A 19941-nucleotide genomic window follows, 5' to 3' on the forward strand; every position below is an offset into this window, starting at 1 on the left:
GGAAACTCGTCTTTTTTTTTTTTTTTTGGTTTTTCGAGACAGGGTTTCTCTGTGTAGCTTTGCGCCTTTTCCTGGAACTCACTTGGTAGCCCAGGCTGGCCTCGAACTCACAGAGATCTGCCTGCCTCTGCCTCCCGAGTGCTGGGATTAAAGGCGTGCGCCACCACCGCCCGGCTTTGGAAACTCGTCTTTAAGATCACAGGTTCTTCATGAGAATGTCACTTCCCCCAGCATGGAGGGGAGGGGAGAGAAGTAGGGGACAGAATGTTAGGGATAACCCTGATGGCCGTGTTAAATGCCATTTTGTGGTCTAGCAAGGATGAGTGGGTTAGGGTAAAACAGGAAAATATTTGGGGGGGCAGTGGTGGCGCACGCCTTTAATCCCAGTATTAGGGAGGCAGAGGCAGGCGGATCTCTGTGAGTGTGAGGCCAGCCTGGTCTACAGAGTGAGTTCCAGGACAGCCAGGGCTACACAGAGAAACCCTGTCTTGAAAAAACTAAAGATAAAAAAATTAAAAAAAATATTTTTTAAAGAAAGAGCAAGAAGGTGCTGATGGGTCAGATATGAGAATAAAGCTAAGGCTTTATTAAATCTAAGAGCCTGGAGTTCAGTACTGGGGACTGTGTGACTTGGTGAGAACTAGGAGAGCTAGGGGCCAGGGCAGGCATAAAGCTGTCCTTAAATATGTTCACTGTTTATTTATTTATTTTAAAAAACCACACTTAGTGAAGCTTAAAAAAAAAATTGAACAGACTAAAACTGAACACACTATAATTGAAAGATGTATTCTTGTGTGTTTTTGTCTCGTCTGTGTAGTTTGGGACACTTGGCTGTCTCATGTGCTAACAGCTTCACAAGGAGCTGCACCAACACAGGCTCAAAGAAATCGAAGGGTGTCCTTTAGAGTCTTTACAGATAAAATTGGCGCCGAGTCCCAGGTCTCTTGGACTCTGGCCTGGTATGTCCTGCTTTATCAGAGATGACTTCATGATAGAGATACTTGGTTTCTGAATAAACCCACTAAGGAAGGACCCTGGTTCAGGGATATGGAGTTGGCCTGAAACTCTCCTTACTACAAATTCTACCAGCTAGAGAATACCATGGGCCAGCAATTCCACTCCCAGATAAATTCCATACCCAGAAAAATGGGTACATTATATCCGCCAAAAGACAGGGGTACGAATGAATGGTCAGAGCAACTTTATTCACAATCATCCAACCGCCTCCCAGCAGACCGGGTAAACAAACAGTGATGTGTCTCTACAACAGAATGCCACACAGCAATAAAAAAGATCAAACCACCGAAGACAGAGGGCAGGAATGAATCACAAAAGCACCATGGTGTGAGGAAGAGGCCAGGATTAAGGGTGAATTCCGTGTGACCCAAGCTGCAAGGACAGAAGTCATATTTGTGGTTGCTTCTAGATGAGGGAGACTCACGGGGACATTTCTGGGTGACAGGAATGTTGAAATGTTCTCTAACTTGACCTAGGTGTTCGCTACTTTAAGATGCATACACTTCATACAACTATCCCTCAACTGTACATACGTTACAACTCAACTTTTTTAATAAAAAGGCACATGAAGAAGGAAGAGGTGGCATCTGTGTCCTGTGGTAGGGTGACCTGATTTCCCTAGGATAAGAGACTTCCAGTACCCAAACTGAGCAAACTGGGAAAGCTGTTAGGTTTTCTCTTGGAAACAGGAGCTGAGGGTTTTGGGGTGTGTTGTGGAGAAACCGTTGCTCTCTTAATCCTGGAGCCCAGAGACTGCCCCCCAGACTCCCAGAAGGGCACACTGAAGGGTCAGGACACCAGACACTACTGGCTGCCATTAGGAACTCAGGGCTAGGAGGGTGTGTGTTTCCTGGTGACATTATGGCTTGTGGCCCTCTCAGAGCAGGAAGGTGTGGGGCTGAAGCTGGTCGGGGAAAGGCCTAGAGTCTGAGTTGAGGCAGGTGGGCTGTGAGGCTTTCAGTTTATGGTCTCTGAGAGGAACCCCGAGAAGATTCTCAGTCTTGTATCAAATGATTCCCCAAGAAAAGCCCACACCAATATGCCAATTCTGTGAAGGCAAAACAGAGGAACAGAAACCTATCAGAGGTGACCCACAGTATACCCTTCCCTCCACCATTGTCAGGAACAGGAACTGTCTTCTCCTCCCTTTACATCCCATAACCTATAATGGCATGATCTGCGTATTAGAGAGGCCTTGTCTATCTGCCCAGAACATGGGGTAGATGGGACAATGAGGCAGGGTGGGGACAGTGTCCAGTTCCACGTCTGTGGTCTCAAATGCCTGTAGTGCTGAAGTCCACAGAGGGAGGCTAACAGCCTGGGCAGAGTCAAGGAGATCGGGCTCAGAAGTTCTCATAATGATGCACAAAGTGGGCCCGGTCCTGCCTGTTGATAAGCTGGCAAGACTTCTCCACATTCTTGGTCATCCCTGGAGGACCACAGCTGAAGACTCCAATCTTGCGAACCTGTCCATGGAGAGATGTGTGTGTCCTGGAGCCTCGAACTGCCCACTGCCCCGGGAAGTCAGCTTTTCCAGCCTGACCACAGAAAGCAGACTTCTACCCTGGACTCTGGGAAAGCGGCTAGAGCTGGGGGTGGTTATGATAAATCTGCCCTCAGGGTGGGAATTCTCTGCTCAGGATTGAGCTGCGGGGGTCTTGAGGGCCAAGATGAGAAAATTAAATAGGATCCTGGCGAGGGTGGGAGGGGGGGATGGACTCACCTGGGGGTGGACTTCCTGCAGAGAGTTGAAGAAAGGCTCAAAGGGAGGCCGGCCAAAGTGGGTGACAGAGCGCAGGCCGGTGAACAAACTCCGGTTCAGCACCTTCTGGAAGTGCCGCTCACAGATGTACTGGGAAGGAAGTGGGGAAGAGGATCATAGCCGGGCATGACTAGGGCTGACCCTGGGCCCTGACAGTGTCCCCCCTGCCCTACCTACCAGCATGGTGGTCCTGAGGTCAAACTTCTCAGCCAGCTGGGTGATGTAGATGTGCACGGATACCAGGTCCTGGTGGTCATTCTCCTCCACCTCCCGGATGATGTCAGCCAGCCACTCAAACTGCCGCTGAGTCCTTGTCACCCAAATGAAGTAGATCTGAGGACACACACTGGGGCTCAGGGCCAGCTCAGGCCTGGCTCCCTACATTCTGAGATGCTGGGAAGTCTCAGATATCCCATCTAGAGTAATGTTCTGATCTTGGCTTCCAAAGGACAGAGGCCAGCAGAGATCTTTCTGGTCACTCCCCTATCCACCCTCAGTATTTGGCATCTGGGCCACTGGGTGTAATGGTCCCCACAGACCCTGTGGTCGAAAGCCAGGAGTGCTCTGCTACAATGTCAGGACACCATCAGGCCACACATTCCCCATGCAGAGTAGAGGAAGGAGATTCACCTTCTTACAGAGCATGTGGCTGCCCAAGGATGATTTGAAGACCAGGTCTTTGAGGATGGAGGCAAAGGGGGTGACCCCAATGCCCCCTCCTACCAGCACTGACACCTCAAACTTATGCCACTCCTGGTGGCCCTCTCCAAAGGGTCCATCGAGGTACAGCTGCCGAGAGAAGGAAAGGTGAGATGAGCCGGGCCCTGCCCAACTCTGAGGTCAGACATGGGGAAGACTACAAGAGGTAGGGGACAGAGAAACTCATCCCCCTCTCAGACTAACTTCATCATGATTGGACACCTAGTGTCAGAGCAGAGCGGGAAGGGGCATTCCCAGGGATGGGCACCTTTGGGTATTTGGCCACTGGGGGTGAGTAGATCTCCCTGAGGCGAGTAGTCCAGGGCCCCACAGCCCGGATGTGCAGGCTGAGTGTGTCTTCATGGGGCGCAGAGGTCAGCGTGAAGGGGTGGTACTCATTGGTCCCCAGACCCAGGCAGGCGATCCGCACCCACTGCCCTGATTTGTACTCAAACGCCTGGGGTCGCTGGAACTGCAGGTGGGTCACTCCTAGGGGTCATAGGTAGAGAAGAGCCCGGATTAGAAACTGTCCCTGAAGACTGGCTGGTACCTGTTCTTTGTACACTGTGGAGGCCCAGAGGGCCTCGCAGCCACGTGGCCTAGGCAGATGGATTCCCGGTGAGGTGCCCACAGTAGTTGGGTCTCCTCTGTTTCCTGGGTAGCTTAAGAGTTGGGCTTCTCTGACCCAATCCGGTGTCTTTCCTCTCTCCTTCCTCATCCCACAGAGGGTGAAGGCTCATAGCGTTGCCGGAAAACAGCCTTCAGGGTGGAGGGGCCTTCAGATCCCACAGGCTTATCAAACCTTCCCACCTGAGGGTGACTTCCATGGTGGGAAGTATCTGCACACCCTCAAAGGCTAGTGTCTATTGCCACCACAGCTGAGCCTCGGGCTTACTTCTGTTTGTTGAAAAGGAAGGTTTAAAAGTTGTGGAGAGTATGAAAGGCTACTTTAACTTAACCCTTAAGTAATCTTAACTGAAATAAGACTGAAATGAGATTGAGTTCTTTGCAAATGCGAATCTTGGAGTTTAGACGACCTTATGGTACCTGACACCTCTCACCTTCCTCCATAGTGGTTCTCATCTCCATAACAGCCAATCCAGACACAATGGCAATCTGGCTGCCAGGGCTGTTTGCCTCTCTCTGATGCGACGACTGCCTGCCCTGGGCTCTCCTGAACCAGGCTACAAACTGGAAGTCTTCCTCATCCTGGAACTTGTCTGTATCATTTTTACCTGCACCTTCCCATCATTGCTTCTCACGGTCTGCAAGTCCTTCTCTTTTTTAAAGACTGGTTGTGTTTCTAATTAGGTGTATAGATGTTTGTCTGTGTGTAGGTCTTGTGAGTGCAGGTTCCCATGAAAGATAGAAGAGGGCACTGTATTCCTTGGAGCTGGTTATGAGCCGCCTGACATGGGTGCTGGGAGCTGAACCGAGGTCCTTTGAAAGAGCTGAGCTATCTCCCCAGGCCCCTTGTCTGCAGGGTTCATGAGGAACTAAGCATAGCCCTTCTTGGGATACCATTTCAATCAGAAAAATCTTCAGGGCTCGGGGTCCTCAAGAGGATGTCAGAAGTAGGGGTCAAGAAAGCTGAAAAGCTCCCACCATGCCTGAGGCGCCGACTGATTCTCCTCCGAGCGTGTGTGCATCAGACCCGTCCTTACCTGAAGGCAGCAGCTCAGCCTTCACCACGCTGATCTCCACCTTCTTCCGGCTCAGGCTCACCAGCTTGTCCCCTCCGTAGATAATTGCCGGGACCAGGAAGTAGATGTGGAAACTGGGCAGTTGGATGAGGGCATAGCTGCCGTGGATGATAAGCTGGAAACAGAGACAGTTAGTATGGCACCGCCCAGCCAGGCCCCACCTTCCTCCTCCTTGCCAGGCACGGCGCACCCAGGCACTGGGGTCTGGTCTTGGTAGATGGGCTGGCACAGACCCCGGTGTGGGGTCTCAGATCTCAGGATGGCAGTCCTTGTGTCTAATTCACTTTACTCCCTACTTTACCCTCCCTTTCCATCCCACGTGTCCCCCTGCCCCCAAGTTCCAGCCCTGCCCTTCGGAGGGCCTCACCAGGGCATAGAGCACAACATAGAGGTGGTGGGTCAGCCAGAAACCCCGGAAACTGTGGCGGCGGAAGTGGTGGGAGGCGAAGACGTACATGATGGCCAGGACCAGGAGCAGCAGGACTCCTGACATGCCTGGGAATAGGAGGGCAGGGTCAGTGGGTATCCTCAGAACCTCAGCCTGAGCTGAAAATAGAGCGGGACCCGGCACCACACCCCTTCTACCCAAACGTCTACTCTCATTCCTTCAGGGCTCCAGAACAGAGTGTCTGTAGGGGCTGGAGCTGGGGCTGGTCTGTCAGGAAGGAGCCTTTGGCTACACAGACCAGTGTATATTCAGGAGAGGAGACCCGGGAGGAGGTGCTCAGATGGGATGCTCAGATCCCACATGCGGCCCCACTTCCTACCTGGAACTGTCTCAAAGAACCACCAGTAGTACTTCCGTGGAAGCTTGGACCTGGGGGGTGAAGGCACAGTGAGCCTCCAGCTGGGCAGAAGGGACTGCCCACAACACGGCCTGATGCTGGCCCTGATGGCTGAGGTTAAGAGGACTCCACCAAGATGGCTAAGAGAGCCTTCCAAGGAACATCGTGTCCATTGTCATGGTCCTATCCTCTCCGCACCCACCACTACTTTTCTTGTTATTCTATCTTACAGTCTCTTCCTGCAGTCAACCCTTGCCTCCTGGAGTACTTGGTTTATTGTTCTGTGAGATAAGTGATGCCAACACCAAGTTCATAGCAGAAGTGTTGGGCAATTGCACATATCTGGACAGCCCTCCTCTCTGGCACTTGAATGAAACACCCAACACATGGTGTTTAAATATTTGCCCAACAAGTGGAAATCAAACTGAGATAGTAAACTGTGTGTCAGATATATATGAGAAAGAGACTGTGATGTCACTTCCTAAGGTCCTTTCCTGGCCAACCACAGCTAACTTCCTTCCTGGAGAGAAAGTGGTCACCTTTCAGCTTCCCCATGAGGGATAGCTTTGAGCCTTTGTGCACTGAGCAGCTACTGTGTTCTTTTCTATTACACCCTTAGGCCCACCCAGAGGACCCTAGGGGTGCCGTCCCACGAACTGACCCATCATTCACGAAGACGTTAGGGAAGACGCAGGTCATCAGGCTGAGGGGACTGATTGAGAAGATGTACACATTGACCACATGGCCAACACTGTGCAGAACTGAAAGAGAGAGACATTGCATCAGCGATATTAACTGGGACCAAGTCTACTTCCATCCCAGGAGCCACATACCAGCCAGGACAACTGCAGCCATAGCAATCCAGCGGTGGAAGTCCACAGCGGCATCGAAGGGAATGTAGCGGTTGAGGAAGGTCTCCCGCAGGAAGGTGATGAGGTTGCGGCACATGGTGAGCAGGATGTAGGAAAACATGAAGGAGATGCTGGCCGCCGTGCCCCGGGACAGGATAATGCCCACATAGGTGGTCTCTTCAATGTCCGTGGGTGGTGAGGCAAAGCCATAGTCTGGGGTCAGAGTTGAGGCAGATGAGCATAGCACACAAGACAGGATCCCGAGCCTGAGTCAGAATGCCCGGGCCCTGCCATCCAGACACTGAGGACTGGTAAGGGCAGCCAGAGGCCTCTTCACTCCCTCCTGAGGTATGGCATGTTCCCTGCCCACTGCCCACAACCTGGCACTCTTACAGTAGGCACGGTCTGCAAACAGACCCACGCAGATGGCTGAGAAGATTGTGGCGCACATGATGTGGCGCCGGTAGTTCTCTATGAAGCGCTTGAACTGCTGTAGCTTCTGGGCCAGGAAGCCTCGCTGCATCTTCTCCTGCAGGGCCTCCGTGTACAGCCGGGGAGAGGGCCCCACTGCCCTGCAGCAGTGATAGACAGAGCACTGGTAAGGAAGGGGCTCCTTGGCTTCCCCTCAGTGCCACCCGCGAATGAAGATCTGGTGACCATGAAGGATGGGTCATAACCGTGGCAGGAAGACAAGCAGACCCTACACCCCCAACCCTTTATCCCACATTGTTACTTGTTCCAAACACTCTCTTCCCCACACTCTCCTCCTCCTCCTCCTCCCTGTCTCTCTCTCTTCTACGCCTCTGTCCCTTGCTCTCTGCACTGGCCAGCTTCCGTACAGCAGAAGCCAGGAGACCTCTTGCTGCCGTGGGGGAGGTGCTTTGAGCATCTTGCCCGAAGATGAGTTTAGAGGCTGAGGGAAGATGAAGTCATTTGACACTCCAACCCTCCATCGCGTGACCCCGAGGGAAGGTCAAGGGGCCGCTTCCTCACCAGTGTCCTGCCTCTCGTGCTACAGTCCCTGACTGTCCACTCTGCAGAAGATGCAGCGGGTTTCCTGACCCAGACACTAGAGCAATTCAGGGTTTCCTGGAGACTCACATCTGATGCTGTATCATGTGTGCCAAACGGAAGGGGATTGGAGGCGGTGTGTCAGGGCTCAGAGACCCCAAGATGTCCTCCCAAGCATCCTTGAACTCGGGGATCTAGGGAATACTCACTTTTTGCCCATCCTCTTCTTTAGGCCAGTGTTTCCCAGCTCTGGGGTTTCTAAGTCAGGGAGCACCTGTTCCCGGGGGCAGGAGCTAAAAGAACATGGAACCTGTTTTCTTCTGGCCGTTACAGCCAGGATAAGAACTGCCATGTCAAAGTTGGGATGGAGTCCAGGGAAGGACCCTGAGACCAGGTAGGGACACATCGGGATAAACAGCAACAATTTGCTCATCTGTCCTTAGGATGACTCAGGCCCAGAGTGGCCTGGAGAGAGCCAAGCTCTTGAGCAACACAAGGCTGTAGGGAGCAGCTGGAGTTTGGGCTGACACGGACCTTGTCGTAAGAGGGCAAATATCTGACTAGTGTGACCGGCCAGCTCTGCTCCCTTTGTTTACATGGATCTAACCAAGGAGACCACCCAGGCTCTACGCACCGGTTCCCAGGAGTCCGGGTGATGAACGAGACTCTACAGCCACTGCTTTGTTTGAAGATGTCCCCAACGCCTGGAAAGGAGAACAGGAGCCTCAGTTGGCTTCTCCAGAAGGGCAGAGAGTGGGGTGGGAGATTGTCCTCTGCTCCTGGGCCCTGAAAGGCTGCCTCAGCCCTGGGTGGTGACTTAATCCTGTCCAGATCTCTGGCTTCAGCCCCATTTCCCTCCTCTGCACATTGGGTACTCACTGTACGTAGGGCAGTCAGTGTGGTAACTTGGTGCAAGAGAAAGGGGCCACCCTCTGGACAGACAGAACTCTGCATGCCCTTTGTGAAAAGAAAACAAGGCCCCCTCCTCTGGCCAGACACACCCCAGGCCAGTGCCCACGGCTCCCCCTTTGGCCTCATGAGCAACTTTGTGGAATATACAACTTGTCTCTGAGTATCCATGCTCAGCTCGGTGCTAAGCACCAAGGACTCAGAGGAAAGAAAACAAGGCCTAGGTGGTATCCACCAGGAACTCTGTTTTGAACACTCATTGTCTTCCTGGTTCTGAATGTTCCTTCCACAGCCACACACCTCCAGCTCCACCTTTGACACAGAGCTTTGTGAAGCGGAGATCACTGTCGTGGTCCCGCAGCATGAAGTGGAAGTCCTCCCAGGTCAGCTCCTCCTTGTCCTGGAAGCCGGACTCTCGGAACATGGACTCCACCACCTCAGCCAGCTGGTCCTTGGACAGGCAGTTGTTGGAGATCTCGATGAAGGACCTGGAGGAGAACAGAAACAGAGTAGCTATTATCCAGCAAGGTCAGGCTCGGGCAGGTCTGAGATGGGGTTACTTCCTGTGGTTACCAGCAACCTGGGAAATGGCACTGGGAGGTGCTCATTCAGCCTGAAGGTGACACTAAGTTGGGTGAGGTGATGGACACAGACTCAAAGGACCTTGACCGCTTAGGAAAAGCATCCCCCACTCACCCCCACCCCGCCCAAAGGAATGAAAACAAATGGTAAAGAATAACACTTGCTGCAGAGACTGGTCCAGGACATCTGATGCTCCTCTCCCGCGATAGACTCGCTGCCCACTCTCTTCTGTGGGCGCCCACACCCATCCACCCCAGGGATCCCACCTTCCCATCCAGAGAGGACACTGGAGTGTGGGAGGGGCACAGCTGTAATGGCGGCTCCTTTTTACGCCAATATCCCTAGAGCATGTGGAGTACCCCCTCACTCTGTTTTCTTATAGGACTGTAGGATTACAGGATGAGAAAACGGAAGCTGCCATTGCTGACCTCCTTCTGGATTTTTCTAAAACCTAACCAGGACTGGACCGGCTGTGACATACTGGTGAAGTACAGGCTGTAGTTATTTTTGCTCTTTTGGAAGTCTACGTTGGGGGCTGGAGAGATGGCTCAGCAGTTAAGAACATTAGATCTTCCAGGGGACCCAGGTCCAGTTTCCAGCACGCACATGGCAGCTGTCTATAAATTCTAGTTCCAGGGATCTGACACCCTCACACAGTCATACATGCAGGCAAAATACCAATACACATAAGATAAAAATAAATAGATCGATAAAACCTCTGAAGTAGTTGTGGTAGTGGTGGTGGTGGTGATGGTGGTATTCGTCTGTGTGGGGTTGGGATTGTCAGGAAAAGGTAATGTTAAAAGCCGTGGGAAGGCATAAAGAGACAGGCACTTTAAAAGAATCTGGGCTGCTGTGCTCTGTCTCTTCACTCACACTAATTTCACTTTTTCAGTGAACTATGTACCAAATGCCTACATGTTAATCTCAACCTGGAGAAAGCAGATTCAAGAAGAGATGAAAAGCCAGATGTTAGTGGCCCACACCTTTCATCTCCTCACTCAGGAGGCAGAGGCAGGCGAATCTCTGAGTTTGAGACCAACCTGATCTACAGAGCGAGTTCCAGGACAGTCAGGGCTATACTGAGAAACCATGTCTCAGAAAAGAAGAGGAGGAGGAGGAGGATATATGACTTGTGGTACTCAAGGGGGGCTTGTTTCTAAGGTTCTGTCCTCGGGAATGAGAAATTGAAGAAGCTCACAGTTGCTCTTTATTGGCATTTTTAAACTAGGACGATGTTTCTGGTGATTTTAGACAGTAGATACGGATCCTGTTAGAGGTAGGGACCTGCCTAGGTAACCTTTTGAAGGTGGAGGTCTTGAAAATCCAGGATGCAGTGTGTACCACTCAGCACCCTGCCTGCCCTCCTCTGATCTGAATTGCTTTACTGTTTAAAACATCAAGATGTTAGAGGATTGGAAAGGCCCAGCCTGTACCGCATCATGGTGAAGAATTCATCCTTGGAGAGGAAGCCATTTGCATCCAGGTCATACATGGTAAACATCAGGTGGGACTTATCCTCTGGGGAACCTAGGAGAGAAAGGGGATACAGGCCATCATCTCCTTGCTAACAAACCCGTGAGTCCTCAGATGCTCTGCTAGTCCCTACCCCTACCTTTCATGAAGACCACAAGGATGTCCAGGAACTCCCGGAAGGATAGGTAGCCATTGCCATCCTTGTCGGCCAGAGAAAACATGGACTCCACAAACATGTCCTGGGGCTTGAGGCCCAGGGACTCCGCAAACTCGGCCCTGCTCAGCTCACAGGTCAGGGCCTCACGGACTTGCTGGGATGAGTCCAGGGGCAGAGTCCCTGCATCTGCCTGGTTGATGTCCAGCACCTGTACTCGGGCAGCCCCAGAGAGGGAGAGAAGGAGGTGAGGCCTGGGATGGAGGCGGTTCAATGACTTCATAGCTCCTCAACATGCACTTCAGAAAACCCGGCCCCTGAGGCTTAGACATGCCGATTGGGGGCTCTGCTCCCCTATAGTAGGGTCAACTGACGCTCTACAGGCTTTCGTCTTCTCTCCAGACCCGAGCACCATTCAGCAAGGGTAGCATTGGTAGGGGAGGAAGGGTAAGAGGCAGGGAACAGAGCTGGGGATGAGCTAGAGGCAGAAGATAGTGGCTATGACATGCAAACAGTGAAGGGCCAGGCCTGCGGGCTCATGCCGACTCAGATAGCACTGCCGTGTGCCTAGAACCTGATCCCTGTCAATGTGCAGAGAGGTTCAAACTAACCCATTACCACCATTCACCAATGCACTGAGGCTCTAAGCCCTGCTTACAGACTGGTATTTCTCAAACTTGAGTCTACCTCAGCATCATCTGGAGAGACTTGTTAAAATGAAGCTCCCTGGGGCTCATCCCCAGAGCTCCTCATTCAGTCTGTTTGGGGAGGAGCCCGAGAACCAGCATTTATAACAAGTTTCCAAGCGAACTGACGCTACTGGTCCAGGGGGACCGTCTGAGAATTCATCAGGTCTCACTGGCTCCACTGCTGATTAGACGAGGAAGTGGGGATAGAGAGACAAGAACGTGTGACTTGTTTAAAGATCTAACCCAGACCGTCTGTCTCTAGCCTGCAGGGTGAAATCTTAGTTCCCATCCAGCTCAGGTTGGTTCCATTCCCTGTGCCAGGGCTAAGTCATGGCACCTGAGCAAAAAGGTGTCTGAAGAAGATCTCCAAGATGCCTGCCCGCTGCTGCTTGGTCACAGCCTTCCTAAACAGCTCCTTCTCGTCCATCTCAGCTATGCGGAGATCCGGAGCCCAGCAGATACAGACGTTTTGCAGCTGCTGCACAAAGGCACCCCGCTCCTCTTCAGAGTTAAACAGCAGCACCTGTGTTGAAGAAAGGGCCTCATCACATCTGGAGCTGGCTCTTCTGGCCCAGCCCCCCTTCAAAGGACCTCAGGTTGAGGGAGGAAGAGAAGTCTCTTCCCTGACCGTCCAGGCTGTGGCCAGAGAGCGGCCTCAGGGGTCACGTCAGTCTGGGAGTTCCTGAAAGGAGCCTCCTGCAGCATCAGCCGTGGACACCGAGCTGAGATGACTCCCTTATGAGAGGGGATACATAGGAAAACAGCCCACAAAGGGAGGCAGGAGGAGCTGTACCAGGTCATACTCCTTGGGGATCTTGAGCAGCAGGGTGCGGCGTCCTCGGTTGTTGGACAGGATGAGGTTGACCTGCTGTGGGGGCCGCAGCTGGATGGTGCGGAGCACCGTGAGACGTTTGTCAAGGACCTGCAGACACCTGTCTGGGAACAGCTGGATGGTGACAGGATAGCTGCTCTCCTTGGGGCCTGGCCACTCCATCACTGAGGAAAGGACCATGGTGAATCAGCAGAGGTCTTTGAGCCCATGTCATTCTCTGATGCGTTTCTACTGAGCCTGGCTTCCACCCCACTCTGTGCCTTGGATCTTACTCTCAGGCTCCAGACCCCCTTCCCTCCTTCCATTCCTGAGTCATCTCACCTGACACTCCATCACTGTCTGTCTCCTTCTTCAGACTCGCTTTGCCTTTCTTTTGTAGCTTCTTGCGCTCTTGGTTCCGGAAATGAGCCACCACCCCAGCGACAACGAGACTCACTGAAGGGGACCAGAAGAGACCAGTGAGAGGGGAGGAGAACCCTCTGCTCATAACTCCAGGGAGTCGGGGGGCTTCGGCTCCTTCTCCTCAGACGCCCAAGGCTCCCTGAGCCTGGGTCAAGGTATGCAAAGGAGATAGCCCTGCCATCCAACAAGTAATGGGGGACTGGGCCAGTCGGGGAAGAGGAGGAGGCCAGAAAGAGAGAGAGACAGGGAAAGGCAGAGGGCTCACCTAAGGGAAAGCAGCAGAGAACCACAATGACGATGCCATAACCCGCACCACTGCCCTCAAAGTAATCGATCACAGTAAGCGGCACACACTCGGGCAAGCCTTCCGTCGAGAGTTGCTGAGGCTGGGGGCAGGGTGCACCTGAGGGACAAGCCACGGAAGAGCTCAGGGCCCAAGACTCTCCCACTCCTTAGGTAAGCCTCTTGCCCTGTCTTAGGAAAGACCAAATACCTTTTCCCACTCCAAGGTCCACCTCTCTGGAACTTGTTCCCCTCAGAAGACCCCTCCCATATCTAATTTCTCAGCGTCCACCCCAGCCTGATGGCTAGGTCTAGCCCTCATGCCAGCACAGACTGTAGTGTAGGAAGCAGCTTACGGACCTCGCAGCCACCCACGGAAGGAACGTGGCTCCCTGTACAGCACCAGGTGACTCTGCCCCCATACCATTACTGTCTGTTCCCCCGGCTACTCACCTTCCTGCCAAAAGAAAACATTGGGCTGCAAGGCGCTGGGGTCCACATTGGAGACAGCTACAAGCACATCCCGCAAGGTGGTGTTTCTGATTTCTGCAATCTCCTCCTTGGAGAACAGCCTAAATGGGAGAAAGACCGTTGCTGGGATAGGAAGCGGATTTTAGTCCTCCAAGGACCCCAGGCCCAAGGACTCATGTCAAGAAAGAGACTGGAGTGGACAGAAGGGTGTGGTAGGGCCCTGGATTCAAGCCTGTGGGGGCTGTCTAGGGTCAGGCAGAGAGTCTGGATCCCCAGGCCAAGGTGAAGTCTGAGGCTCAGCCAGGCCTTACCCATTCCTAGTGTTCTCGAACCAGTAACGGTCCCCATCCCGTAGCCTCACAAACTGGTCAAAAATGATGTTGCTGAACAGAGGTCCAGGGTCCCCGTGGCTCTCCAGGAGTCCACCCAGGAGTAGTTCCAGCTGGGACAGGTCCTGGTTGTACAGAGCAGCTGTGGCCTCCAGCACCTGGAGCATCATGGGAGGTAACAGATGTGTATGTAGACTCACCAACAATGTCATCAGTAAAACTGCAACACTGAGAGTAACTACCTTATAGTATTCTTATGTAGATTAAGTGAGTTCACCATGTAGAGGGTTTGGAAGAGCAGCGCCATAGGAAGTTTTAGCTGCCATTATCTTGTGTATGTATGTGTGCGGGGGCACATGTTCTTGCACATGAGTCTGTGTGCATGTAGATGGCAGAGGTTGACACTGAGTGTTTTCCTCAATCACTCTCCACATTATTCTTTGAGACAGTGTCTCTCCCTGAATCTAGATATCACTGCTTTGGCTGAATTGGTCGGCCAGTAAGGTCTAGGGATCCACTTATTTCTGCCTCCCCAGAGCTGGGATCACAGGGACATCCCAGCTTTTTATATAGGTGCTGGAGATCTAAATTCACGTCCTCATGCTTGTTATTATGTTAATAACATGTAATAAGCATGTTATCAACTGAGCCATCTCCCCACCCCTAGCTGTTATTATTATTATGTTGTTGTTGTTACTGACCTGAGGTTCTACTTTGGGGTTGAGAGCACTCCAGTTCTTTGGAGGCTCCAGTCCCAAGGCCAGCAGAGCCTGGCTATAGCTGGGCAGCCCCATATCTCGGCCTCGTTGAATACTGCTAGCCACATAGTCTGTGCGAGAGAATCTGTCTGGGCCAGGCCAGTAATCTGAAAAGAGACCAGACTTTGAGTCAGTGACCCAAACCTCTGTTACCTTGCATCCTTCTATCTAGCTGTCTAGACCTCTCCCCGGCCTCAGTGCCCAGCACTCCTCTACATGACACCAGTGCCCCTGTTTGGTGTGGAGCCAATGACACCATGTGTGATCGGGGACAATTTTTCTAAAAAGATCACCTAAGACTCAAGAGAATTTTTGATACCAACCAGAAATTCCCATCTCTGTTCCTCCTGACTTTATAACAGGACTGGATAGGAACCCGTAAGACCTAAGTTAACCCCAGAGATGATGCTCACATGTGGTGCTGCTCCCAGGGCCCCCTCCATATTCAGGCATAGTTAACACAATAAAAGCAACACAAAACTATAAATTAAGGGAGAACGGGGACAAATTTCAATTTCTTCTGACATCTGTCTGAAGTCTGCGAGTGTATGTCTGCGTGTCTGCATCATCGGGACCTTAGGTCTGCCTGCTGACTAACCCAGAAGGATCCTCAGTCTCCCAGCTGGGACACCCCACCCTCTGCGCTCACCTCTCAGGTCTTCAACCACTATCCTGTCCTCCAGCTCTGAAATCTGGGAGGCCATTCCCAGCAGCAGCTGATCCACCTCCTGGGCACTCTTCAGATTGGGGTTCTGAAAGTAAACAATACCCTCAAGATTTTTACCCTGGACCACAGTAGCACTCCAGGACGGAAGGCCCTCTCTGGTCTCTAGCTCCCCTCCTCTCCCCTCCCCTCCCCCTTGCCCCTCCTTTCTCTCTCCCACTCCCTTTTCCTTCCCCCTCTCTATCTTGGTAGACTGCCCAGGCCTTGAACACCTGGGTTCTAGCAGTAGTCCTGCCTCAGTTTCCCAGGCAGCAGGCACATTGCCCTGTGCCTAGGCATGTCCAGACTCTCCTGGGCATGTCTCCCCAGATAATGTTCTCTACCTTTAACTCCCTACCTGCAGCCCCACTGCTCAAGAACCCACATTGGTACTTCTCCAAGCTTTTATGGTAAATGATGGTGACCAGGGCTCCACTCTCCAGCCCTGACCCCATGCTGACCTCTCGAATCCAGTAGCTGTTGCAGACCCTGAGAGCTGGAGCACTGGCAGAACCTTCCTTCGGGAATTTCCGGAAATGACAGCTGGAGTTTCTGAAACGGAGTGCCAATAAAAATACAATGGAGGAATTCAGGGCAGAAGCTGAGATGGTGAATGAGGTGAGCAATTCTGGGGACTGGCCAGGAGTGAAGGATGACCCACGAACTTTCTTGAACCAAAGCATTTGGAGATAGAGTGATCTCTATGGCCTGTGGGTGGTGGGAGGTGAAAAGGTACCACAGCCACAGACATACCCACACTCAGAAACCAAAACGCGGTTATTAGGAGAGCTGAGGGATTTCCTATGGAACCCAAACCTCCCCGCCCCCCAGGATCCTGTTTCAGTCCTCCCCGCCCCATTCCACTTCTCTTCTGATGAAACTATGGGGGGTTTGCAAGCCCCAAGCCCCAAGCCCACTCACGGACCACCTACTTCCAACACTGTGTGGCTCCACCAGTCTTCCTTACCTCATGTAGACCCCAGGGGGCACCATGGTGGAGAAGAACTGTTCAGAGGCCACCACGAACTCTGGGGAGATGCTGGGGTCCATGAAAGGGCGGTACCCTGCATGAAGACAGGTGCCTAACCTCACACCCTGGCATCACAGATCTACCTTTCTTTCCTCTTTGAGTCTTCAACTTAGGTGTTCCCCGCCCTTCACAACTCCTCTCCCTTACCTGAGTACTCTGGGGGTGTTTTCTGCAGGAAGCTGGGCAACCATTGGTATAGAGCAATGTTCTGAGGGTTAGTGAGAGGAAAGGAGAAGTTGGAATGAGCCTATGGGGAAGGAAGTCTTAGGTGCAGAGATGAGACCCAGCGAAGGCCAGTTGTGCGGGATAGAGGAGCAGGCAACTAAACTATAATCACAAGCAAAATCGCCCACATAAACATTTGCAGGGGCTTTTCATAGTTTTCTAGACATTAACCCCTATGGGAATAAGGGCCTCCTGGAAAGGGGCATCAGGAAGAGGGGCGTTGTCCAAGACTGGGGAAGCCTTGCTTGGGGAGCAGAGCCTCCCTGGATCCTGCACACAGGTGGGCAAGGGGCAGGCGGCACCACTCACCTGGTAGGTGGCAATGACCCTCTTGCGCGCATGCTGGAACAGCTCCTCATCCCCCCAATGTGGGTGCTCCTGGGCCAACTTCCTGGCACACAGGTTGTGGTAGCGAAACCACAGCAGTCCCAGCGCCTGCAGGAAGGGCTCCCTGTTCCCGCGCTGGGCCCCAAAGGCTGCATCCATGTGGAGATGGTGGGGGGGGGCGGAGGAAGGAGATGAAGGACACCATGAGCCAGGGGAGCCCAGACCCACAGGCAGACCCCTCCAGCCCAGCCCTCCACCCATCAGCCTGATGCCTCCAACCCTGCTCCTTCTGCCAGGACCCTTCAGTCTCACCGTACATCCCCTGAGGCCCTCCCTGCCCCGTGACGGGGTCCGGTGCCATCCACATGAGCAGTTGGTCCTGGGACTCCCGTGGGAATGCGGGGTCAGGCCCTGACGCCAGCTGTCCTCCTGAGAAGCTCCTCAGCGTGTCGCTCCAAGAGTGAGAGGAGCCATAGATGGCACTGCCATCCAGCCAGCCGGTCACCTGGTTGGTCTGTGGCAATATGTGGGTGCGTGGGGTCAGGTGCCTGCAGGTGGGAAAGAGCCTCACCCTGCCCAGCCTCCCAGCCCGACCCCAGGCCTCCAGCGGGTCCAGCTGCAGACTCTCTTCCGCCTGCCTGACTGCCTGGCCTCACCAGGTCCCGGGGGTTGCTGGGGCTCTGTCCAGTCTTGGGGTCCCAGCGGCTCCTCTGAAAGGGCAGCACCACGTTCCCGCGCTTGTCAGGGTCGAAGACGGGGTCCCCACGCGGGATGTAAATGTTGAGGAACTCTGCAGGGCAGCCTGGCGTTTCCACACTCACCAGGTCCGAGAGCACGTGGTAGCCTGGGTTAAGAGGACAACTTGGTCAGCCAATCATCTGGTCCTGCTCTTCTTAGGACCAGGAAGGCCTCTAGTAATTCTCAGGGCACAGAAGGCAGAGGTCAGAGCACAAGCGCCAACGCCGGCTATTGGGTTATTCCCTACGAGCCTCGATCCTCTAATGTGCAAACAGAACGGAGCATTCTCTCCTGAACAAGCCAACGTTGTTACGACAATCAAAAATGATAGGGTTAACAAGCTCCCTTCACCTCTGCGTGGCAGTCGTTAGAGTCGTGAGCAGAGCAAATGGCCAGAGGGCATCCAGTTCCTAAGAGTTCCAATGGGGACTTCCAATGGGGACCCAATGACGCTCGTTGGTTTGGAGTAAGGTGTAAGAGAAAGATCCCCGCACCACACCCAAGTACTCAAAGATGACAGAAGAAGCGCTTCTTAGAAAGTATTCTTTTCCTGCGAGTTGCGCTGGGACTCCCAGGGTCCTTTCCCTGGCACTCGGTGAGCTCCAGATCCACCCTGGTTTCCTCCTATACTTACCAAAGAAGACCCCCAGCACTGTGCGGTTGTGGACGGAAGCCAGTCCGGCTCTGCCTTGAGTGACAGCATCGCTTAGCCGCCGAGGGTTGGGCAGCAAGGGCTCCTCCAGAGCCTGATAAACGCCGTCAGCGTAATTCGCAGGTACTAGGCGCTGCAGGCGCGAGCCTGGAGGAAGCAGAGAATTGAGCTGGATCAGGGCTCTCGGTCCCAAACCCAGGCTGAGAATCAATCTCTCTCTCTCTCTCTCTTTCTCTCTCTCTCTCTCTCTCTCTCTCTCTCTCTCTCTCTCTCTCTCTCTCTCTCTCTCTCTCTCTCTCTCTCTCTCTCCTCCCTGGTCCCAGGAATGCACAAGAATGTGGTGTGAATGCAATCCCACTAGTTACCACACTCCAACTGCAGACCCGCACGACTGCGACCCTGCCCTCCGCGCAGAACCCGGGATTTACCGGCAGCACCGCGCCGGTGGTACTTGAGATTGTTAAACCAGCCATCATAGCGCTGCACTTCCCAGGGCAGTGAGGGTGCATCCTGGCCACCTGTGGGAGCAGAGAGTCCTCCACTTAGCACTAACTTCTCAGAGACCCCTCCATGACACCATGGGCGTAGCGTCCTTCCCCAGCTGGCTAGGTCCTCCCAACCAACTCCATTTCCAATTCTTCCACAAAGCGGGAGGCCTCCGGAGAAGTCTTCTTGCATCTCACAAACCGGATCCGAGGCGGACCAACCCTTCCAGGTGCCAACTGCACCCCTCCTTTTCCACACTCCCATGGGACATTGGCTGATCCTTCTCAGCCAGAGGTCCCTTCTACTTACCTGCTGGACCCAGGAGTCCAGTTAGCAGAGTGCTCAGGAGCACTATTGTCTTGGGGCTTGCTGGAAGCATGCTGTCCCTGCAGCCTCGAGGTGGGAGGTGGTGTGTGACGTACACACACCCCTACAGCTGGTACTGGAAGAGGAGCGCAAAAGCGTTACTCAGGTCCTACATCTTCACGATGCTCTTTCTGGGACAACCTGGGAGATATTGAGACTGTCCCCCATCCTAACCCTGCTGATTTCAACCACAGGAACCCCCCGCCCCCCGCAGGGAGTCCTTTGGGATGCCTAGTCTCTAGTAGGACTGTCTCAACCTCCGGGGCTTTGCTCTAAAACCTGGTACTCTCATTCCAGTTTCTCACACACTGCTTCTACCGGAGGTGGCAGAAAAGTGGGAGGGGCTAATGAACTGAGAGCCAGGGGCCCACAGCCGACCTCATTCTCAAATCTGCAGTGAAGGTCTGTGGGAAAAGGAGAGGGCTAGGAGGACCCAACCTTAGGGTAAGGCTCCGGTCACTTCAACGGTCTTCCGTGTTCTTGGAGACGTTGTTTCTTTGCTCTGCTCCCCCCGCACTCCACTCTCTCAGTTCCGAGAATCTTCACACTTCCTGGATGCACTTTCAACCTTCACTCTGTCTCCTGTCTAGCTGGTGTCAGCTCAGGACACAGCTCCAGGTGTGAATGTGGGGACCAAAGAGGCTTGGCCTCCAGTTAAGGAGCAGGGTTGCCGTTATTTGCATGTCCCCGCCCTCGTTTGCT

The 19941-nt window shown here is 53.3% G+C and overlaps 1 protein-coding gene across 1 annotated transcript; it reads right to left on the bottom strand.

The window, feature by feature from the left end:
- Positions 1-1184: 1184 nt before the first annotated feature.
- Positions 1185-19315, bottom strand: Duox2 (dual oxidase 2). The gene is made up of 33 exons (XM_028878651.2): positions 19183-19315; positions 18816-18905; positions 18370-18534; positions 17654-17841; positions 17310-17511; positions 16980-17146; positions 16593-16653; positions 16383-16479; positions 15877-15967; positions 15362-15464; positions 14656-14819; positions 13937-14112; positions 13608-13726; positions 13138-13275; positions 12792-12905; positions 12432-12634; positions 11976-12161; positions 10935-11160; positions 10756-10849; positions 9038-9225; positions 8463-8532; positions 8038-8121; positions 7211-7389; positions 6800-7030; positions 6628-6727; positions 5949-5998; positions 5549-5676; positions 5143-5296; positions 3747-3967; positions 3410-3568; positions 2957-3112; positions 2741-2869; positions 1185-2483 (listed from the first exon to the last, which is right to left on the bottom strand). Exons 1-33 carry the CDS (start codon positions 19250-19252, stop codon positions 2361-2363), a joined length of 4626 nt encoding a protein of 1541 aa, XP_028734484.1. The 5' UTR covers positions 19253-19315; the 3' UTR covers positions 1185-2360.
- Positions 19316-19941: the final 626 nt, after the last annotated feature.

Source organism: Peromyscus leucopus, chromosome 4 (genome assembly GCF_004664715.2).
Source record: "Peromyscus leucopus breed LL Stock chromosome 4, UCI_PerLeu_2.1, whole genome shotgun sequence".
Lineage (NCBI taxonomy): Eukaryota > Metazoa > Chordata > Mammalia > Rodentia > Cricetidae > Peromyscus > Peromyscus leucopus.